This window comes from Macrobrachium nipponense, chromosome 42 (assembly GCF_015104395.2).
Source record: "Macrobrachium nipponense isolate FS-2020 chromosome 42, ASM1510439v2, whole genome shotgun sequence".
In the NCBI taxonomy this organism is placed as follows: domain Eukaryota; kingdom Metazoa; phylum Arthropoda; class Malacostraca; order Decapoda; family Palaemonidae; genus Macrobrachium; species Macrobrachium nipponense.
Window position 1 is genome coordinate 5,327,622 of NC_061103.1, and position 24,049 is coordinate 5,351,670.

Here is a 24,049-nt window from a genome sequence, read left to right on the forward strand (position 1 = left end):
AAATGATTGCTATAAGCCAAAGCCATCTCTGTTACATTCAGTTTTTGTAATTACAAGCACCTTGCAGTTTTCTGTGTGGTTCATTGCAAATTTGAGGGAAATTTCATTTTATTAATAAGTGTACTATTGGCAAATATATCAAATGACAATGTGACAATTACTTATGTAATTGGAAGTTTTTGCCCAGAAACAGCCATGTTACTTGAGAGGTATTAATAAAACAGGCTAGAGAGATGAAATATGAATGAAATTTTTAATATGCTTGTCCTTACTAGACAGTAATTAAAGATGAATTTCTTATCCTTTCATTAATGCTGAGTAGACAATGTGTGGTGTCATTATTGTACTTTTACATCACATAGGAGGATTGTTAGAAGTTGCAGTTTAGATGGCATTTGGATCATGAAAATGTACCTCGGAAAATTATATGCGCAAGGTTAATCATGCTAGTTGTTAGTCTGAATAGTGAGCCTAATTGTAATGCTATAGATTCTCTAGAATACATGAACGTATAATGTCTGGAAGTCATAAGAAATGTCAGTAAAGGGAGAATGTGTTTAGTGATGTTTGGGATGTTAACAAGAAATCAACTTTTTATTTATTGGAGCCAGGAGTGTCAATAAACAAAGCATTTTGAATGCATTTGCAAAAGCCTGTAATGCTCACAATGAAAACTCTTAGATTACATTTCCTTACTGTAGTAGAAATCAGAATGTTTACAGAAATACTTTATGAAAGTGTGTTGTATTTAACTTGACTGAAGAACTAGAATGGTTAGTAAACTATGGAATAAAAATACAGGGTACTATAATGAATTATCTGGAAAATGCTCACCAGATGGCAACATGCTATTTAGTGCCTACAAAAGAATGCTTTGGCAGTAAAATTCACAATTCAATGTTTTAAATATTATTTGGCCAAATTACTTTTTATAGCCTTCAAGAAATATGCAGGGTTGACAACAGGCATTGCTGTTTAGTTCACCAAAGCTCAATTATCTGCAAAAATATGTCTTCTTTCATTCCTAAATATAGTATTTTCAAGCCACCTGCTTTCCAAGAAAAGTCGAGGCAAAATTTGTTCAGCTTCGAATAGTAACTAGGTATTGGGATGGCTGAAAACCTTTTTAAGGTCCAGCTCTGGCAGGATGACAGATTTTTGCAATCTGAACCCATATATTGGTATCTTAATTCTTCAAGATACACATTGAGCAAGATAACAGTTTTGTTTTGTCTCGGATGACTCGAAACCTCTTTTCCTGTTTTCACTGATATTGTGAATATTTGACACCTTAGATGTTATCCAGAATTGTTTGGCTAATTATAATCATTAGCTTTTGGGGAGCATTCTTCACATCTTTAGACCATAAAGATTTACTGTTATTTTTACCAGTATTAACCTATTAAGCATTACTTATGGGAGACTTCGCCACTACTGTATTGTCATATTTTCTTGCTTGCAGAGGGGTCATTTTGTCTGCCAGCTTTTTTTTTTGTGTTCTTTTTTATTACAGTATTATAATTTTTTGTATAAACTTACATTAGGATAATAAATAATGCAGAATAAGAAAGGAAAACAGAATTTATTTTCCATTTTTATATACTGAAGGGTATAAGCATGAAACACAAAAGGGAAAAATTCTTCTTTTGTTTGCCATTCCCTGAAACACAGAGCCAGTAGAACAATGAATGTTACATTACATTTACATTTGTTTAATACCATTTTAGTGCATGTGATATTGCTAGCAAACTCACTCTATCTAGAAACTGCCTGGCAATCTGTTCATTTGTTACAATGTGCTCCATGACTTTGCCATAAAAAAAAACTTCCTAAGAAAAAAAACTCCCCTGGGTTTCTGTTATCATGAACAATTCATTTCACAGCTTTGGGTGAATGAAAAGTAATGGGACTCCTCTCCTTATTGGTTATTTTCCATTCTCAAGGCAATGCAATGATAATCAAATCTAAATAAGGGTTTTCTTCAGAATTAGATAAACCTTATTCAGTCTATGTTAGAGGCTTCGGAGCTGCTACTCTGAGTCTTGTAGTCATCATCAGTCTCTACATTGAGTAGTGATAGTATCCTGTCAGGCCAAAGATTGTTCTTTCGCTTTCGAATGCTGGTAAAGGGTAAATAGGATAAAAAAGATAAAACGATTGTATATTAGTGAATGGCTGAAGCATAGTGGGAGGCGAGAGGTAGATGTCCTCTGTCATACTGGCTTTCCGTTACAAAAAGATTTGCAATTTACCCTAAATTTACCTCATAGTGTTACCAAAAGATGTTCCTACAATTTGTAAAAGAGTAAAATGTATTTCTGAGCATAATGAGGTTGGCACCAGCCTTGAAAGAGGGAGAACGTATTACTCCTTTGAAAGTGGTGTGATATGTGGGCAATTTGAGTTAAGCCATTGGTGAAGCGTAACAGGCTAAGGACTTTATTATATCTGGATTGGGTGGAGTTGAGACATTAACTCCTGTTTCCCAGAGAGGGTTAGTGCTGTCAGTATACCTCATGCAGTGCACTGTAGGCATTGCTTAACCCTTACTGGACTGGCATGATCATATGAGGAACTATAACAGGTTTTGAGATTTCATGGATGGATGTACTGCCTCTGTAGCTCCAGTAAATCTTTTTATATATTAGCGCATACATATATCCAGGGATTTCTGTTGATTTTAGTTCTTATCTTTTATCATAGTATGTACTTCAAATATCATTGTAATTTTGCAAAGTAAAGTGCAACAAAATATTTAAAAAAAAAACTTGTGTACCTCACAAAAACGTACTGCACCTTGCCATTTCAGTAAATCTCGTCAATATTTTACAATAAATATATACACAGAATTTGTTGCTGATTTTAGTTCTTGTCTGTTGTGTTCCCGTAGGGGATAATTGCTGTCAGTTCCACTCACATTACAGGCAATCCCTGGTTATTTGGGGGGCTCCATTCCGATGGGTTGATAAGTGAAAGTCAACGATAACTGAAATTGGTGATTTTCGGCACTTAGCTCAATAACCAGAATTTGGCACCGATAATTGGTCAATGGCACCTCTGTTAGATATATATACAGTGGTCCTCCTGTATTTGCAGGGAATGCGTACCAGATCCCCCCCCCTTCCCCCCATGAATAGTTGGAACCTCCTATAAAAATGCTGAAAACAGCTTAGTATTTTGTTAGTTAAAACTTGAGAAAACCCCACTAACAATTTTCATACTTGGAATTTTTATTAGTTTTATCACAAAAGTGCATTTTATGATGAAATTAATTTTAAAAACCCAGGAATTTGTGGTTATTTTTCATAGAAAAATACCGCGAATATGCGAATTTTCCGCGAATAATGCAGGGAAACGTTCCCGGGAGAAATCTGCGAATGTGTAAGTCCGCGAATCCAGAAAACGCGAATACAGGGGGTCCACTGTATACCATATTATCAGTACCAATGACTAGAAATTGGTGCATTTTGGCACCGAAAATTGCCGATTTCTGGTGCTAGACAAGCACCACAAAACCGGATCGCCAGTAATAACTGGGAACTGCCTGGATTAAGGTTCTTTGCAGTGTCCCTTCAGCCATTAGCTGCAATCCCTTTCATTTCTTCTTTTATGGTAACTGCACCATTCATATTCTCATTCTTCCATCTTGCTATCCATCCTCTGCCAAAAATTGTCTCATAGTGCAACGGTGAGGTTTTCCTCCTGTTACACCTTTCAAACCATCTACTCTCAATTTCCCTTTCAGGTCTGAATGACCTCATAGGTCCCAGTGCTTGGTGGCCTAAATCCTGTAGTACTCCTTCTTTCTTATTTATGATAATTGTGTGAGCTGTAATTGTAATTTTTGTACATGAACTTTCCTGTCAGATATATACTTAGCTATACGTCTCTGACGTCACGACAGAATTCAAAAACTCGCGGCACACGCGACAGGTAGGTCAGGTGATCTACCTTACCCGCTCGGGTGGCGGATGTAAGAACCAATCTCCCTTTCCAGCCAGAATTTTTCTGTCGCCGGTGACGACTACACCTGTGGTTGTTACCATCCTCCCTGACAGCTTTATTCATTTCTCGTTGCCGTGGATTTATTTGGACTGACTTTCGGTGAAGTACCTGATCTTGTTGGCTTGGCATACGCATTTGTGGATTGTTTTTGGATATTGATTTGGATTTTTCTTTGATTTCGAGATGTCTGAGTTAGAGGTTAAGAAAATCTTCTATGTTTAGAGTGTGCGCTATGGATGAATGCAAGGTGAGACTACCGAAAGCTACGGTAGATCCTCACACAGTTTTGCTTTAATGTAGAGGTAAAGAATGTTCTTTTGATAACCCGTGTAATGAGTGTGAGAAGTTGGATGAGGGTGAATGGAAAGGCTCTTTCTTCCTACTTGAGGAAGTTAGAGAAAGACAGGGTTGAGAAAGGCTTCTTCTAGGAGTTCTAGTAAGTCTCGTATTAGCGAGTTAGAAGAAAATCCTGTTGTAGCATTAGAACCTTCTCCAGTTTCAGCTCCTGCGCCCTGCAATCGAACCTAAGGATAACGACTACGGAAGTGGCAACCATGAGAGCCACGATCCTTAGCATGGAAAAGAAGATCCGTTCGTTGCAAGGTAAGAATAGTGAAGGTGAATTGTGCAGTGACCCAGTGGCAGTGGAGGGTGCGTCTGATCGGCTCCTTAATGCTTCCAGGCCTAGACCTCTTCCAGACTCCCAGTCCCAGTGGAGGAGGAAAGTCAAAAGCCGCAGGAAGGTTAGGGAGAACTCCCACCGATCAGGCTCCCCCTCGGTAGATCCTGAGCTCGTACCCAGGCTGCCCTTGTTCGCGCGAAGAAGGAGGTATTGCGCCAATGCTTCTCTTCGTCTTCCTCACCTTCACCTAGAAGAGGATGGAGCGCCTCGGATTCTTCACGACCGCTGAAGAGAGCCTGGAAGGCGCCTGGCTCCTTTCCTTCCAGCCCGGAAGTTTTTCCAGAAGAGCCGGAAGTAGAGATCAAGAAACCCAGGAGGGAGCAGGAGTTCTCGCCTCATAGTAGGCTTCGAGCCTCTTCTCCGGTGGAGGATTTTACAAGATCTCCAGCTCGAATTCTTGCGGGACTGCAAGCGCAGATTTCGGCACTGGCGGGCTCCTTGGCAGGAGGAACGCGTCGGAAAGACGTCTCTCTCCCTGTCCAAGAAGTCTAGGATTCCTTCACCTGTCTTACCGTCTCAGTCAGAGTCGGTTCTCTCTCCTTTATCAGCGGATGGAAGGAGGCGCTCTTCCCTCAGCAGGCGCTTGTCGTCTTCCAGCATCAATCGCCCAAGAAGCTTTCTCCTGGTGACTACATCTCTCCAGTAGGAAGGGATCTAGCGACTAGTAGGCGTTCGTCTAAAGACAGGCGTACAGCCTCGTCCTCGCGCTCTTTTACGAAGATCCTTCATTCCCCGGATAAGAGAGCCTACTCTTTGATGGATTCGTCTAGAGACAGGATCTCGCCTTATGTTAGGCGCCTTGAGCCTAGTAGGCGCTACTCCCCAAGTAGACGCTCTCCCGCTCCCAAGCGTGGTGCGGAGGATAGGCGCTTTTCTCCTGATAGGCGCTTTTCTCCTGATAAGCGCGGCTCTACTTTTAGCCGCTCGATTCAGGACAGGCGCGTAGAGCCTGAAAGATATGTCTCTTCTGGGAGACTACCTTTTGAAGAGACACACAAGTCGGGTGCGAAGTTTGTGGAGCATGGTAGACGCCGGTCTCCTAGTAAGCGACCTTCTCCAGACCTTCGCTCTCCCTGTAAGTAGGCGCCAAGAGCCTAGTAGGCGTTCGCCTCATGGTAGGCGCAGCTCGCCTGGCAGCCGCTCTCCTTTGAACAGGCGCATGGAGCCTGAGAAGCGCCTTGAGCATAGTAGGCTCTCCTCTCCTAGCAGGCGCTCCCCCTTGGAAGGCCCGGAATTCTAGGAGTAGGATTAAGGAGCAAAGAGCAAGCACTCATCAGAGTAGGAAGGACTCATTCGAGAGGAGCTCTCCAGAAACTTTGGCTTCCCCTGATAGGCGCCAGTCTACTACTAGACACTCTCTGGACAGGCGCATTTCTTTAGAGAAGGCTAACTGCACTCGTAAAGAAGCGGAGGGTTCTTCAGTGGATGAAGTTGAACCTTCAGAAGAGGATTTGGTGAAGGACTCGTCAGTTTCGTCCTACAAGATCCTTACAGATCTACTTCTTCAAGAGTTTGGAGACTCCCTTACTCCCGTCGCTCCTCCGTCTCCTCTCTCTTTATTCTCGACTTCGAAGAAGACGAAAGTTTCCTCTGTGTGAGGATGAAGCCAACCATCTCAATGAAGAAGGCTTTGAGAGGTGTTGGTGATTGGCTGCTTTCTAAGGAAGAGAAAGGGAAAACTGTGTTTTCTTTCCCCTCCTTCCAAGCTTACGGGCAGACTCGGATTTTGGTACGAGTCTGGAGAACCCTTAGGTCTGGGTCTTCCTTCATCGGCAGATGCGGACTTCTCTTCTCTGGTGGATGCAGCACGACGCTCGGCTCTTTTGTCGGCTAAAACGACCTGGGCTATGAACGAGCTTGACCACCTGCTGAAGGGAATGTTTAGAGTCTTGGAAGTCTTCAACTTCCTTGACTGGTCTTTGGGGGTCTTGGCTAAGAAGACTCAGAACCCGGATGCTATTTCGCCAGAAGATCTAAACAGTGTTCTAACGTGCATTGACAAAGCAGTTAGAGATGGATCGAGCGAAATAGCCTCCCTCTTTGGGGGGGGAGCAGGATCCTTAAGAAGAGATCAGTCTTCTGCTCTTTTCTGACGAAGTCTGTTTCGCATGCCCAAAGAGCCTCTCTCCTGTATTCGCTAGCTCTCGCCTCTGCTTTTTCCAAAGAAGATAATCCAGGACATCTCAGGATCTATCTCTGCGAAGGCGACTCAGGACATGCTCGCACAGTCGCACGGAAGCCTAGACCTCCTTCCAGACGAAGACTAAGAAGGAGACTCCAGCTAGACAGGAGCCCTTTTCGAGGGGGCCCCCCTTCTAGAGCCTCTACCTCGAGAGGTAATAGAACTTTCAAGAGAGGTAGATCCTTCTCACGCTCTGTCAGAGCTAAGAAGTAGGGAAGTAGTCCTCCAAACACCAGTAGGTGCCAGACTTCTAAGATTCTCGGAAGCCTGGACAAAGAGAGGAGCGGACAACTGGTCCCTCTCTCTATAATAAGGAAAGGATATCTGATTCCTTTTACGGAAAGACCACCGTTGACAACGACTCCGAGGGAGTTGGTGGCCAGGTACAGGGATCCCATCATGAGCCTTGCTTTAACACAAGCAGTGGAACAAATGTTCGAGAAAGAGGCTATAGAGCTAGTGAGCGACCCTTGCTCAGCGGCTTTTACAACCGCCTTTTTCTAGTTCCAAAAGCCTCAGGAGGATGGAGACCGGTTCTGGATGTAAGCGCCCTGAATTTCTTTGTAGAAAAGAGGAAGTTCGCCATGGAGACGACATCCTCAGTGTTGGCGGCCCTTCGGCCAGGGGACTGGATGGTGTCCCTAGATCTTCAGGACGCTTACTTCCATGTGCCTATCCATCCTTCGTCAAGGAAATACCTCAGGTTCATGATGGGAGGAAGGATATTCCAGTTCAGGGCCTTGTGCTTCGGCCTTTCAACAGCCCCTCAGGTCTTTACAGGCCTAATGAAAAATGTAGCAAGATGGCTACATTTGGAGGGAGTCAGAGTGTCCCTTTACTTGGACGACTGGCTGATCAGAGCCAAGTCTCAGGAAAGATGTTTGGAGGACCTACAAAAGACCCTTTTCATGGCAAGTTCTCTGGGACTTTTGGTGAACTTTCAAAAGTCTCAGTTGATCCCCAGTCAAGATCGTATCTATCTGGGGATTCGGATGGCTTCTCTGGATTTTCGGGCTTTTCCGTCTCCAGAACGGATAGCCCGAGGGTCAGAGAAAGTCAAAGCCTTCCTAGAGAAAGAAGTATGCACAGCGAGGGAGTGGATGAGTTTGTTGGGGCACTCTCCTCGTTGGAGCAATTCCTTTCTCTAGGAAGGTTGCACCTCAGACCTCTCCAGTTCTTTCTCCATCGAAACTGGAGGTGTCGTTCACAAAACCTAGAGTTCTCCTTCGAGATTTCAAAGGAAATCAAGAAGGACCTCTCTTGGTGGGCCAACCCTCTCAAGTTTGCAGAAGGGATGTCCCTTCACATTCCGAACCCCAACCAAGTGTTGTATTCCGACGCCTCGGAAACAGGTTGGGGAGCGACGCTCGGCTCAAGAGAAGTGTCAGGCACCTGGAACAAGGAACAGGTGACCTGGCACATCAACAAGAAGGAGCTGATGGCGGTTTGGCTAGCTTTGAAAGCTTTCGAGCCCCACGTCCTAGCTTCAACAGTTTCAGATCAACTCGGACAACACCACGGCCCTGGCTTACTCAGAAGCAAGGGGGACTCACTCTTTCTCCCTGTACGAGACAGCAAAGAACTTCTGCTTTGGGCAGAAAAAAGGAAGATTTGTCTCCTTACCAGGTTCGTACATGGAGAAAAGAACGTCAGAGCAGACCTCCTAAGCAGGAAAGATCAAGTCCTGCCGGCAGAGTGGACTCTGCACGAAGATGTTTGCCAGGACCTGTGGAAGCTTTGGGGCAAACCTCATATAGACCTCTTCGCCACAGCCAAGAATATGAGGATAGCCAACTACTGCTCTCCGATATCGGACCCGAGGGCAGTGTCGATAGACGCGTTCCTACTAGATTGGAAGGGTCTAGACACGTATGCTTTTCCTCCATTCAAGATACTGGGAGAGAGACTAAAGAAATTTGCAGAATCGGAGGCAGCAAGGATGACGCTGGTAGCCCCGTCTGGCCCGCACAAGTATGGTTCACAGAGGTACTGGAATGGTTAGTAGATCTTCCGAGAACATTACCACAGAGGATCGATCTGCTCAGACAACCCCACTTCGAGAGGTTATCACAAAAACCTCCCCCCCGCTCTAGTTATCTGACTGGCTTCAGACTGTCAAAAGTTTTGGTCAGAACGAGAGGCTTTTCGGCAAGAGTTGCAACGGCTATCGCAGCAGCAAGAAGGCCTTCTAACCTTAGAGTCCTACCAATCGAAGTGGGACGTCTTTCGGCGATGGTGTAGGAACCATCACTTTTCCTCTTCCAGTACCTCTGTGACACAAATAGCAGACTTCTTACTTTTCCTTAGGGAAGAAAGTGGATTGGCGGTATCAACCATTAAAGGCTATCGTAGCATGCTATCTGCAGTGTTTAGGCACAGAAACTTAAACATTTCAGAAGATAAGGACCTTCATGATCTAATAAGATCGTTTGAAACATCCAAGAAGGTTTCTCCAGGGGTTCCGAGTTGGAATCTGGATGTAGTGCTACGTTACCTGAGGTCCAATAAGTTCGAACCGCCTCAGTCTGCATCGTTTAGAGACCTCACGAAGAAGACAATTTTCCTCATGGCATTGGCTTCCGCAAAAAGGGTTAGTGAACTCCATGCACTAGAAGGAAATGTGGGATCAGAGGAGATGCAGCTATCTGTTCATTCCTTCCTTCGTTCTTAGCCAAGAACGAGAAACCCCTCAATCCTTGGCCTAGGAGCTTTGAAGTACAAGGATTGTCTGCATTAGTAGGCGAGGAAAGCAGAGAGGTCTCTTTGCCCAGTAAGAAGTTTGAAATTCTATCTACAGAGAAAGAAAAAACTTAAGGGCAATGATGTCAACCTTTGGTGCTCTGTAAGAGATCCAAGGAGGACACTTTCGAAGAATGCGCTTTCTTTCTTTATCAGAAGCCTGGTGAAAGAAGCGCATGCGATATGTGAGGAAAGTCAATACAAAGTTCTTAAGGTCAAAGCTCATGAGGTAAGAGCTATTGCCACGTCATTGACTTTTAACAAAAACATATCCCTGAGTAATATTATGAAGGCAACATTCTGGCGTTGCAACTCAGTCATTGCAAACCACTATCTGAGAGACGTCAAAATTACGTATGAAAAGTGCTTCGGGTTAGGCCCGTACGTATCGGCGGATTCGGTGCTGGGGCAGGGAGCTGAGACATATCCTTAGTAAGTATATATTTTTTCCCCTTGTTAGGTTGTAAGTTTTTGGTTGTTTGAAAGAACATGCGGGTAGGCATGTTTTTCATTTCGTAGTGCTAACAATGATTAGATTGGTTAGGTGATCGGTGTATGTTTGAGCTCCTTGCAATGATAGTGGTTAGTTCTGTCATATAAGTGGGCGAATCCCCGTTGACAGATCCTGCTCGGATTCTATCAAGTAAGCGGACAACCAAATCCCAAAATTTGTTTATAGACCCAAAGAGTCTGTCAGCTGTAGGTCACGCCCTCGCTGAAGCTCTTAAGGCAACGCAGACTCATAGACAGTAACTACGAAGTCTTCTGCCTAAACAGGTAAGAACCAAGGTTGTTTTTACATCCTACAACTAGTGTTGTTTTCCCCTTTTTTTCCATATTTATATTGCTGTCTCTTTCCTCCACCAAGGGTGTCAATCAGCTAAGTATATATCTGACAGGAAAAGTTCATGTACAAAAATGTTATTGTTAGTATACAATAAGGTTTTGTACATACTTACCTGGCGATATATACGATTGATGGCCCGCCCAGCCTCCCCTCAGGAGACCGGTGGAAGGAAAAATTCTGGCTGGAAAGGGAGATTGGTTCTTACATCCGCCACCCAGCGGCGGGTAAGGTAGATCACCTGACCTACCTGTCGCGTGTGCCGCGAGTTTTGGAAATTCTGTCGTGACGTCAGAGACGTATAGCTAAGATATAATCTGCCAGGTAAGTATGTACAAAACCTTATTGTATACTAACAATAACATTTTACATATATTATAAAATAAAATAAATTAATAGAAAAAACCTGTATAACTTTGTAAAATTAGCATAATTTTAAATGTTTCTTGGAAAAGAGGCCCTATACCTTGCACAGGTTTGTAAATAGTATTCACTTTCAACTTCCTGTGGAAGCTACAGAAATTTTTTGGGATTTTTTTTGTACACCCAAGTGCATTTGCATATCTTCCTCTTTTCATTGATTGTTTTTTTTTTTTTAAATTGGCCAATCTTCAAGTTTGCCTGGTCTGGGGGTTTGTGTAATCTATAGTATACTATTTAGCCCATCCTGTAAGGGCGAAGGTTCTCTGCAGCATCCTTCGGCCCCTAGCTGCAGCCCCCTTTCATATCATTCTTATTACTGTACCATTCATATTCTCTTCATCTTACTTTCTACCCCCCTCCTCCTAACAATTGTTTCTTAATGCAACTGCAAGGTTTTCATTCTGTTACGTCTTTAAAACCTTTTTACATAGTGTCAATTTCTGTGTCAGCTCTGAATGACCTCATGGGTTCCAGAGCTTGACCTTTGGCCTAAATTCTATATTCTATCTATGTTAATTCCTGTTGTGGTGGTCCATTCCTTTGGAGGTTCTTTGGGTCACTACATTACTACCCCCTTTGATTACTGTGTAATCTAGTCTCTCCAATTATTGTTTTCTTTTCTGCTGATAGAGTCCAACTTGGGAAATGGTAATGCTGTCAGTGGTTGCTTCCTCAGTGACACCTCTTGTTTTTATTTAAATTCTGTTAATTTTTTCCATTCCAGTACACATGAGGATTTTCAATGCAACAGATAGTGGTTACCTTAATGTGGACTCATTATGGTTAATGGCTCTGGCATGTTAATGAAGTCAACAGTGTGATAGCCTCCTGTTGTTGGAATGAGAATCAACATACCTGTTGAGTGGACAAGATTAGTACTACGTATAGTGTACAGTGTAAGAGTACTGGAACAATCTCTCTCTCTCTCTCTCTCTCTCTCTCTCTCTCTCTCTCTCTCTCTCTCTCTCTCTCTCTCTCTCTCTCTCTCTCTCTCTCTCTGGTACACAATACTAGTCATCAGATGATTTTCACAGATTATACCCAGCAGAAAACTTTTTAATGTACTGTAGTGTTTTAAGCAGTGGTAGTACATTTAACCTAGATTTACTGTTTAAATGGTGTAGCTTGTTAAGTACGTAGTAGTATATTAAATCTTTAGACTAGGTGGCAGACTATGAACTTTATTCATATGATATAGATGTAGCTTGCTGGCCTAGCTAACAAATTTATTTGGATTTAAGTCATAGAGGGGTGCAAGATGGGTAAAAAGAGTGAAGCTACCCGCTACCCCCCCTCAGGAAAATTTATATAGAAATAATATATATGTACTACACTTCCTATTATGTAATAGAAGTAAAAAGTTTAAGAACAAACATGTTTCTTGCAGCCTGTATAAGCTTACATGTAAATTGTATTCAACAATATTAGAACAGTTGTAAGTAGAGCCAAGGACAAAATAATTCTTACTTCAGTTGGCAAAATTCCTCCTAGGAGGATGTAGTGCTTGTTACTTATTTGAGCATTAATAGATGATCTTTTTAGAGGAATGCTGTTGACAAGTGCATAGAACTTGGAATTTGATGAAATTCTTTGACAAGGTTGTAAGAACCAAATTGGGTTATTTTCTCCTTATGATGATCAAGCATTGCAAGGGTATTGAGGCACTTATTTTTATTAGAGAAAAGCTTGTCTGAATGTTTAGAGTACTAAAGGTTCATGTGTTTTAACTACCTTTGCATATGTTGCAAAAATATATAAATATGTGGTCTAAATCATTGTGATGGTTACAGAATTGTGTAGATATGCTTTGACTCAGCTGCCCTGCAGATGGAAATTTTGTTGATTCATCAAATTCAACTTTTGTTTGTCCAGAAACCAACTCGGCTCTCTTAGCCTAATGACCCGGACATGGTCAAATTGGGGCACTTGGACACAGATCACATATCAGTGATGGAGTTTTCCATTATTACGTCATGGAACTTTTTGGTCTAGATATAATTGGTTTCCTGGGTGTGAAACAAATATATGTGCATAAGGTGGTTACAAAACTGCCAAGAATTTACTATGTAGATATAATGCAAAATCATTATGATAATTAACTTTACTTTACTTACTTTACTTTATCTTCCCGCCACTGGCCAGTGGCATAAGGCTGATACAGTTCTTCTCCATCTGTCTCTATCCCGAGCCATTTTCCTTGCTTCCTCTAGGTTTTGGATTTCATCCTCAAGATCCCTGACAATTATGTCTATCCACCTCGTTCTTGGTCTACCCAGCGGTCTTCTTCCTATTTGTACTGCTCGCAGTGCTCTCCTGGGGGGTCTATTCCCATCCATCCTCTCAACATGTCCAAACCATTTCAGCCTTCCCCTCTTCAGCCTGGTACTGACTGGCCTTTGCCTCAATCTCACCCTGATGTCTTCATTTCTAACATAATCATCCCCTTTAATGCCAAGTATCCTTCTCAGCAGCTTCATCTCAAAAGCTTCCAACCTTTTCTCCTCTGTTCTGTTCAGTGCCCAGGTGGACGAGCCATACATCTGGACTGGTAGTACTACTGCATTGAATATTCTCATCTTAGTTTTCAAGCTGATTTCATGCCTTGACCAAATGTTTTTTCTCAGAACCTCAAATTTGCTTCTCCTAATTTTCTTCGTTGTATATCTTCAATTTGCCTCCCGTCTGCTGTTACCACACTTCCCAAGTAAACAAACTTCTCAACTTGCTTGAGTTCCTGTCCTCTGATTGTCATATCCTCCATGTGCACCCAGTCATCATCCTTACTCACAACCTTGATCTTGCTCTTCTTTGTGCTGATGTTCAAGCCAAAATTGTCTCTTTCTGTCTCCATCCTCATTACCATACCTACCAGCACCAGCCACGTATCGGCAACCAATGCAACATCATCTGCAAAGTTCAAATCCATAAAAACTTCTCCACCAATACTAGCCCCTCTGTTTTCATTCTCCATCACTCTTCTCATTATATGGTCAATATATATACATTAAACAAGGTGGGTGACATAACACATCCCTGTCTTAGCTCACTTCCAACTGGGAACCAGTCACTTTGCTGTCCATCCAGCTGTACACAGCTGCACACACCTTGGTACCAGTTCTTTAGTATCCTTATCACTTTCAGTGGTATACCATAGTGTTCTGCCACTCTCCACATTCCATCTCTCCATACTGAATCATACGCTTTCTCCAAGTCTATAAAAGCACAGAATATTGGCTTTGCATACTCCCATCTCTTCTCAATTATCTGTCTTAAGGTGAAAATTTGATCTACTGTTGACCTCCCACTTCTAAAACCAATGATAATTAAAATTAAGGTTAAAGTTAGAAAATTGGAACTTTATTAAATATGATTATACCTTTAAGAAATAAATTTCAAAATATGTAATCTGTGCAATTCATTATGTTAATATAATGTAAAATCATTATTATATTATTTTAATATTAGTTAGAAAATTGTACCCTTACCCAAATAAAATTGTGGATAAACCACACTTTACATTACTCTTACTAATACTTAACTTTCTAAACTATTCCCTACCATGGTTAGCTAGCTAACTGCCCTCACTCTTCTTTCACCCATCTTACCTATCAGCTATACAAAAAAAAAAAAAAAAAAAAAAAAAAAAAAAAAAAAAAAAAAAAAAACTGCCAAGATGTGACTCTTCTATTGGAGAGTTTTTTATTCAGTTTTGAGAATCATTAGTGACTGGACGTCTGCGTGTTGGGAACACATGGGAATTGGAATTACCTCTGCGGAGTGAATGTTTTAATAGTCTCATGATAGTTTGGGGAAGATATGCTCCTGTTGAAATGAGCAATTAAAATGGCCGATGGACAAAGTGGTTGCATTACTGGAACAGTGACTTAGACTAATGGGAGAGATGAGAGAGAGAGAGAGAGAGAGCGAGAGAGAGAGAGAGAGAGAGAGAGAGAGAGAGAGCAATTACCTCTTCTAGGTAAGTTGTAATTAGAGCGACCTCTGAGAGGTTCATTAGCACATAATGTTGGTTCACAGCATCACTAATTGGTTTGAGGAAAGCTCCAGTTATTTAGAAGCCCAGAATAACTAGAATCATAATTGTAAAGGATAAGATGATTGACTGACTGACTGTTTTAAGAAAAATACAAAATATGGGACTGGCAGCTTTGAAATTTTGTCTAAAAGGAACGTAAATTTCTCATAGAAAATCTTGGAAGTGATAATGGCATGTTCATCCTTGGTTTTTCTATCTTTATCCTAATGACGGCAAGCCTACAAATTCTCGATGGTATGTATTTGATTGGTTCAGCTGTGGTTGTGGTTGAATCTTAACAATTTTGTGGCTGGGGGATATTTGTAAGCCAGGAGTGGTTAATTTAAATGTGGGGAGGTCTTGCTTGATTTGATTTTCTTAGCTTGTGATCCCGCCACACCTATCGAAAAGTTCTGGGACCAAGATTCCCCCCCCCCCCCCCCCTCCCCCCTCCCCCCAAAAAAAATAAGATTAGATTTTGTCAAGATCTTGAAATATTGGGTTAAGGTACAAGGGATTGGATGCTGAAAGAAATATCAATGACATTGACCTTTCCTTTGTTGCCAGGGAAACTACTGACCCATGAGACTCAACATGAGAGTGCCCTTCTCTTTTGGTTTTTGTGCATCATAAAGAATTTGCTTTTTGTTTTCAAACACCTAGCCTTTGTGTCTGTGTTTTAGCAGGGAGGCTTGGTGATTTTTCTAAGAAATTTTCTTTATTAATGTGTTGTGCTTGAAGTTGTAAACATACAGCACATACCTACTGTACAGTCAGGTTGACTTTTGCCATACATTGTCTGTAAGGTAGAAGTTACTGATAGATTCTTAAATCTGCGTGATAAGTGGGGCCTCTGTGAAATTGTTCCGCTCATATTTTTCCTGTGCTTTTACCTTCTCTCCTCTCCATTGGTCTCCAGCCTCTGTTCTCTTGGGTCTCTGAAAGGTTCTGTGAAAGGCATGGCCAAGTCATTCCTTCTCCCTTTCATTATTATTTCATTTACATAGGGAACTCCTGTCTTCTTCTTTCCCACCGTTATCCCTACATTAAGGGGTTGGTTGCCTGATGCGTCTTCTCCAGTGCCTTCTATCAAAGGTATCATCCTCCACCAAACCTCTCCTCCTCATATCTTCCTTCACTTTATCTCTTCATCTAATTCTCTGTCTCCCTCTCGATCTTCCTCTCACAGGTTCCTCCCAAGCCCTCTTCACTCCCTCCTTGTCATCCATCCTCAACACATTCCCATACCATTTCAATTGTGACTCTTATCACCTTTGTAATCTTGACTTAGCCTGCCATTCTTCTTATTTCACCTTTTCCAATCTCTCAAGCAATGATATTCCCATACTCCACCTCAGCATTCTCAAGCTTTACTTCTTCTCTTCTTCATAGAGCCCATGTTTCCCCTCCATATGTTAACACTGGTCTTATCACTTTGTTATAGCTCTTGACTTTTAGCATGATTGGCATTTTCTTATCACATACTACTCCAACTTCCTCCCTCCACTTCCCCCATGCAGCTCTTATCCTACTGTCAACTTCAGCCTCACATCCTCCCTCTTTGCTTAAAGTAGATCCTAAGTATTTAAAGTTTTCTGCCTGTTTTATAATCGAGCCTCTTCTTTTTTGTATTCTGTCTCTATCTTCCCTACTGTTCAGCAAAACCGGTTTTATTCACATTCACCTTTAAGGTAACCCTCTCTAAAGACTTCTGCCACTCTCCAACCCTTCTCTGTAGGTCCTCCTCATTTTCAGCAGTAATCACCAGATCATTGACGTACAACTACTCCCACAGCTCTTCATTCTTGATCTCTTCACTTAACACATCCATGACCAGCACAAACAAAACTGGGCTTAATACGGAGCCCTGGTGTAATCTAATGCTAACTTCAAAGTTTTCTGTTTCCCAACTGCTGTTTTTACTTTTGTGCCTGTTCTTTAATATATCATCTCGCCCAGTCTAACCAACTTTTCTGGGACTTTCCTTTTCCTCAAACACCAAAACATCACTTCTCTTGGGATTCTATTGTATGCTTTCTCTAGATCTATAAATGCACATGTGGAACTCCTGTATTATCCCGCATATTATTATTTTTAACCATGTGCCATCTGGCTCCTAATGGTCTCGGATTGACAAAATCTTTTTCGTATAGTTTCATTGTCATACCATAATTCATGTCCTTATAGCAGTACAAAATGTAATAGAATTATCTACAATCTTTTGTCCGCAATTAGTCATTTTTTATTCCAAATGTTATTAAACTCACCAAATTCCAGCTCAAGAGAACCTTTATTGAATATCATTCTTCCTAAATATTTGAAAGATTCAATCTCATTAATGCTTTCTCTATCAACAAATATTATGGCCTCATGTTTTCATTATACATTTGTTTTCTTAGATTTTCAGTCCCATCTCTATAGATGCATAATGCTTTCTATTAAGTAATTTTTGTGAAGTTATGTTGATGATTCAAAGTCTGTCATGTTTCAAATGTTACTCAAGTCCAGATTACCTCTTCCATCTCTTAACTCCTTTTCAGTTTTAAAATTTATGACATGGGCAAACAGATATGGTAAAATAACATACCTTTGTAGTGCCCGCAGTATTGTAAAATCTCTCTTAACTGTTATCCTTGGAATTAAAGGGGTGTTTGTTATTTGACATTTGCCAGTCCTATTTTTCATAGTTCTGTTATTAAATATTTCATAGCATCTTAAACCAAACATTATCTTGGGCTCAGCTAACCCCAGCAGTATAGTGTGAATAGTAAGCAGATGACAAATTCACAGTGACATTCATGTCTCTCCATAGGGCAGGTAGTGCCATCAGTGCACCTCATGCAGTGCTCTGTAGACATTACTTAAGGTTCTTTGTAGCGTCCCTTTGGCCCTCTAGCTGCAACCCCTTTTGTTCTTTTTACTGCATCTCCTTTCATATTCTCTTTCTTCCATCTTACTTTTTGCCCTCTCTTAACAATTGATTCATAGTGCAACTGTGAGGTTTTCCTCCTGTTCACACCTTTTGAACCTTTCTCGGTCAATTTCAGTTTCAGCGCTGAATGACCTCATAGGCCCCAGTGCTTGGCCTTTGGCCTAAAGTCTGTATTCAATTCAACGTTGACATTCATCTTTGTCAAAAACGTTTCTTTTCTGAAGAATTTGCTGTTTGGTCATCCCCACATCTCAAAATCTTTTCTTATTTATAAATAATCCTGAGAGGAAGGTAAGCAGACAAACATCAAGTGCATAGTTTACCTCAGTGTGATGTATATGTGAATATATAAACATACACAGACCAGAACAGCATTGGCCAAGAAATCTCTTGGTACAAAACAGTTGGGCAGAATATATCATATACGTATGCACTGTATATTACTTTGTACTCTGTTCAAGTGTTGTAGTTTTGTAGTTTGCTTTATTTTAATTCCAGAAAAACTTTATGAAAATCAGTGAACTTTAAAAAAACAAAAGTGTTTTGAAAATAAATGAATTAAAATATTACTGTAATCAAAATCACATTACTACTTCAATGCATTGTTTTCCATATTTGCTGGTCTAAATTGGGTTGTGTTTGATGTTGGAAAGTATAGTTAACTCAACAATTTTGTATTTTGTTTTTATTGGATAAGAACTCTAAAAGTCACTGTCACTGTTTGAGATATCCATGTGAGACACAAGAGATGAAAGGAAATGAAAGGGGGAAGATTCCCAAGTAGCAGAATAGCTTAATCTACATACATGTGAAGGATAGCAGAATTAGATGATAGGCTGTTAGGGCCTGTGGTAGACATGTTTGTCTCCTTGAAAAGAAGACGAAAAAAAAAAAAAAACTGTCCATGGAATGGCATAAAGCAAAATGTATTGAGGTTCATCCTTAAGAGCAGCTCAGTGGTCTGGGTAAACTAAGATATACTACTTAACTTTACCCCTAAGGGATGGGCTAAATATATATAGATCATGCACACCCCCGGACAGGGCATACTTAAAGGTTTGCCAATTTAAAAAAAAAACATTGATGGAAAGAGGAAGATATATGTAAGTGCACATGGTATAAGAAAAAAAAATTTAAAAGTATTTTCCCTACCTTCCATAGGAAGTTGAATGGGACTATATTTACAACCCTTTGTGGGGCCTCTCTTACAAGACACTCGTAAATTTTACCAAGTTGTAAATGGTTTTTCTAATATTTTATTTTTTGTAGAATAATACATAATTAGTATACCTCACACGATATCATAACAGATAAGAACCAAGATCAATAACAAATTCTGAGTACAAGCAGTCCCCGGTTATTGGCAGCTTCGGTTGTCACTGATCCGGTTTAATGGTGCATGTCTAGTGCCGAAAATTGGTGATTTCTGGCACTGAAATGCGCACATTTCCGGTTATTGGTACCGATACATAACTAACAGAGGCACCATTAACTGGTATTGGTGCTGATAACTGCCGAAAATTGCCGATTTTTGGTTATCGTCAATTTCGCTTATCATCAAGCTGTCGAAACGGAACCTCCCAATAACTGGAGACTGCCTGTATATTTGTTATAAAATATTTACAAGATGCAGTAACTTTGTGGGAGGTATACAGTAGATAGACCCCAATATTCGCGGGTGATGAGTACCAGACCCCTGGCGAATAGCTAAAATCTGCAAATAGTTAAAACTCCTCTAAAAACCCTTATACCTGAGTTTTGTAATTCTAAAAACCCTTATACCTGAGTTTTGTAATAGTTTTATCACAAAAAGTGCATTTATGAAAATGATATGAAATACAGTTAGCCGATATTTCAAAGTGAAAAATACTGCGAACAGCCATGAACAATGGGTATATATGGTCCATAGTAGAAAAATCTGCAAATCGGCAAGTCCGCAAATAGTACGGGTCGACAGTACACGTTTTTTCTAATTTTTCTTTGTACTTTTTCTTTGCAAAATTACAATTAGTATAGCTGACATACAATCATAAAAGATGAAAACTAAAAAATCAACAGCAATCCCTGTGTATATTTATGAATAAATAGATTAAAAGATGGCATGGGATAAACAGCAGCAAAACATTCCCCCTTAAGTCTAAGATCATACTGAGAGCTGCCTGTGACTCCTAACTCCTCTGAGCCGAGAAACCACAGTGTTGCCACAAGTAAGTCATTTATAGACCAGTGAAGTGCTCTGAATATCTTTTGCGCTAAATCCATCCAAATCGTATGGTGCATGTTATTGATACTCACTGTGAGTTAATGCCCGTCCACCATCTAAAACCTGTTTTCAGTAGGCGGTTCTGGTTATCGGTGGACTCAGTTAATGGCGGTCCGGTTATTATGGTCCAAAGTTGGTGATTATGGCGCCTAACGGGCCGAGTTGCGGTTATTGATAATAGAGTTATGGCACCATAACATACCTAACAGAGGTGTCATTAACCGGTTATCGGCGCCGGTATCCAAAACAGTGCCATAAGCGCCATAAATGGCCAGGTTTCGGTTAATGGCGGTTTTTGCTTATCAGCACCCCTTCAAGAATGAAACCCCTGCCGATAACCAGGACTGCCTGTACTTATGTGATGGTGCCTGTCCTTTAACCCTTAGGAACCGTGATAAAAAATCAATATGCAACACCCCAGCCCAACGAAACCTAGAGGTCAACCAATTTAGAAAGATGCATCAATGAAAAGAGGAAGATATACAAATGTGCTTGGTGTAAGGAAAAAATTCCAAAAAATTTTCCATACCTTCCACGAGAAGTTGAAAATGACTACTATTTACAATACTATTTACAACTCCTAGTGGGGCCTCTTTTACAAAACAATCATAAATTTTACCAAGTAGTACATATTTTTTCTAAAGAATAATTTTATTTTTTGTAAAATTATAATTACAGCTCACACAATATGAAAACAGATAAGAAATACGTAACAGTAACAAATTCTGAGCATATTTTTTGTAAAATATTTACGTAAATTTACTGAGAACAAAGATGCAGTGATTTTTTTGGATTATACATATCTTTTTGAATATTTCTTTGCACTTTTATTTGCAAAATTACAATTATAATTGACTATCATAAAAGATAACTAAAACCAACAGCAACCCCTTGGTATACTATTTATGAGCAAATTTATAAAAAGATGTCAAGTGAGACAGAGAGGCATTAATTGCTCCCTTGAAGTCAAGATACCAACTAACTCTCTCATGAGTCGCCCAGTGGATTTTAGTAAGTCTAAAAGTTGCCATTAGTGAATTTATGGGCTATAGGAGTATGTAATGACACCTCTTTCCTGTCTGATACCCCCAAATCAATGGCATGAGTGACTCTGTCCACTACCCAAAACCTATTATTGCTACTCATTTGAGCATGTCCATCCATTAAGGGTTAAGGGTTAAGGTTGACAACACTTTGGAAACTGTGATTCATGAGCTGGCTGACTGAAAGATGGATAAGCTTTGTATGCTTGACGTGATTAGATTAGTATCTGTAAAGTACAAGGGGCCTATCAGATTGAAAAAAGTGGAAAAAAATTCCTTTGATTGCTTTTGACCAACAAAGATAATCCAAGGCAAGAGGGAGCAGATTCTACCTCTTGATAAGACCTCTGAGCTGATAGTGTAGTTTGTTGGAGCAGACTGTAACCAAAGAGTACTTCTTATTGGTAAGTAGGAGTAGGACTTGTAGTGAGGAAAATGAGGGGAGGAAAAGACCAATATCAGGAGCAAGAATTGGACTGAGAAGAATGAATGGTGAGAAGTAGAAGTACTGTATGAACGTGAAAAAGGTAATAGTATGTGCCTCTCGTCAGTTAGCTCATGGCTAGGGTAATGTACACGCAAAAAATTTGATGGCAAACAGGAGAACCAGAAGAGAAACTGCAAATGTATGAAAAATGTTAAAAATTGAGACTTGGAAAAGAATGTGAGATGGGGGAAGAGTCAGGAGATACTGAGGACAAACAAAAATAGGAGACAGCTAATTTGTTGGCTGAGATTAGAAGGGGAAGCAAAGGCAACAACAGAAGCTGGAGGAGGATGGCCCAGTGGTAAACGGAGGAATGTAATATTGCTGTACAGAACCTCCGTTATGGGCTTCATAAAAAAAAATAAAAAAACTCATAAAAGTCCATGCTAGCCATGAGGAACTGGATAGCATGATCAAAGACGACTGAGTAGAGGGGGCAAAAAATAGCGAATCGACTTAGCATTCCTCACTTATTAATGGTCTTTTGAATGTATGTGAGCTTTTAAAACGTATCCAATGATTCTGACTGTGAATGACATTTATAACACTTAAAACTCTGTGGGGGAACTAATGCTGTTCTTCTGCTGAGGCTTGATGCCTTACAAGTTGATGAAGATAAGCATATACAAATGTGTTAGTAAAGCAAGTTGGTCTGTTTTTACTTATAATTATGATATATCTTTCATATTACAATAATTAGAGACCAGGGATGGGTTGCAAATAGATGAACAAAGTTTGTGGTTAGAGGGTTGGCCTACCAAGCTTCTGTCTTTCAGAAGCAATAAAGAAGTAATAATCATGAGTCATGCTTTGAACAAACGGGTGTTAGTGGAAACACCTTTTTGAAACAAAATTCCAAGGTATGAAATCATGTGAAAAAATTAGGTGGATTGGTGAACATTGGAACATGATTATCATAGACCAAAACTATTGTGAAATGACTGGAGGCTAGAATTTGTTGGTATACTTCACTTGATGGGGATCTCTTCCCCACAAAGAAAAGAAGATAATCATGATTCCTTGCCACCTGAATAATAGGCTCTGGTAAGGTGTTGGTTTGTGCTTGAAAATGTTGTCTTTGTTGTGCTTGAAAATGTTTTTTTTTTCTTTGTTGTAATGCGGTATTTGTAATATTTAAGTGCATTCTTATTTGATGCATGATGATCAGTATTAAATGAAAAGTACTACAGTACTGTATTTTACAGGTTTCCCCATTGAGTAGATATGAGCGGGATGACCAGTTGATACCACTACTTGATAATGGGTGGAATATGGTGGAAGGACGAGATGCCATCAATAAGACTTTCCTGTTCCAGAGTTTTAATGAGGTTTGTGGTTCTATATTTGTACTTACTGTTTACAGCTGCTTCACTGGGAATTCTTACTTTACTTAATTTTAACAATATATCCCCAGACTAAATGTCATCATGAAATGAGCAGGTATGAAGTAGAAATAACTACGGGATTTTGTCAGTTAGTTTTATGTATGTACAAGCTTGTTTCACATATGCTTTAATTGCTGACTCTAGTTGGGGATAATTATTTAAATTTTTTACCTGAGAAATGTTTGTGATTTAGTTGTACCACTTGCTAATCACAAGATTAAGCACAGATAGTGATCTTAGTAAAATGTATTGTTCACAAGGCTTCCTTCACCAAAATGAAATGTTGGTAGTATCGTGTATGTTAGGCTTTTTGTGTTCCTGGGAAAATGATCTCTTGTTTTCATACAATCAACTTACCTGTCAGATATATACATAGCTAAGACTCCGTCGTCCCCGACAGAAATTCAAATTTCGCGCCACTCGCTACAGGTAGGTCAGGTGATCTACCTCCGGCCTGCCCTGGGTGGCAGGACTAGGAACCATCCCCGTTTTCTATCATATTTTCTCTGTCGCCGGTGGTATCAACATTGTTGTTATTACCTCCTGACTTAGATTCTTTTTTCAACATTTGATCAACGTTTTTCGGCTTTTTGGTGACGTATTTGGATCGTGTTTTGGCATTCGCTACTGTGGACTGTTTTTGGAATAACTCTTTTGGAATTTTCTCAGTATGTCTGATTCTAATGTGAGTGTGAGAATGTGTGTGAATGTAGGCTGCAGGGTGAGGATACCGAAAGCTTCGGTTGATCCTCACACTGTATGCCGTAAATGTAGGGGGGTTCAGTGTTCTGCTTTTAACACTTGTAAGGAATGCGAGGGTTTGAATGCAGAAGAATGGAAGACTTTGACTTCTTATTTGAAGAAGTTAGAGAGGGATAGAGTTAGACGACTGAAAGGTGGGAATTCAAGGCCTATTGAGCCTTTCACGGATAATTCTAACCCTACTACTGTAGATTCTCCCTATAAATCTCATTCTCAGAGTGTCTTTTCGGATTCGGCATCGGAAATCGCCAATCTGAAAGCGACTATTC

General features: G+C 40.5%; 2 protein-coding genes across 7 annotated transcripts in view; both read left to right on the forward strand.

Annotated features, from left to right (window-relative positions):
* LOC135212946 (pyridoxal-dependent decarboxylase domain-containing protein 1-like) overlaps positions 1-24,049 on the forward strand; it is a 286,832-nt gene that overhangs the window by 106,375 nt on the left and 156,408 nt on the right. The gene's annotated exons all lie outside the window — the stretch shown is intronic.
* LOC135212945 (uncharacterized) overlaps positions 1-24,049 on the forward strand; it is a 61,660-nt gene that overhangs the window by 16,801 nt on the left and 20,810 nt on the right. For all 3 annotated transcript variants that reach the window (XR_010314031.1, XR_010314030.1, XM_064246694.1), the window contains exon 3: positions 22,839-22,961. Coding sequence is in view for 1 of the 3 variants with exons in the window: in XM_064246694.1 (XP_064102764.1) it covers positions 22,839-22,961 (123 nt within the window). In the remaining 2 variants the exon portion in view is untranslated. The remainder of the gene's footprint in view (positions 1-22,838; positions 22,962-24,049) is intronic.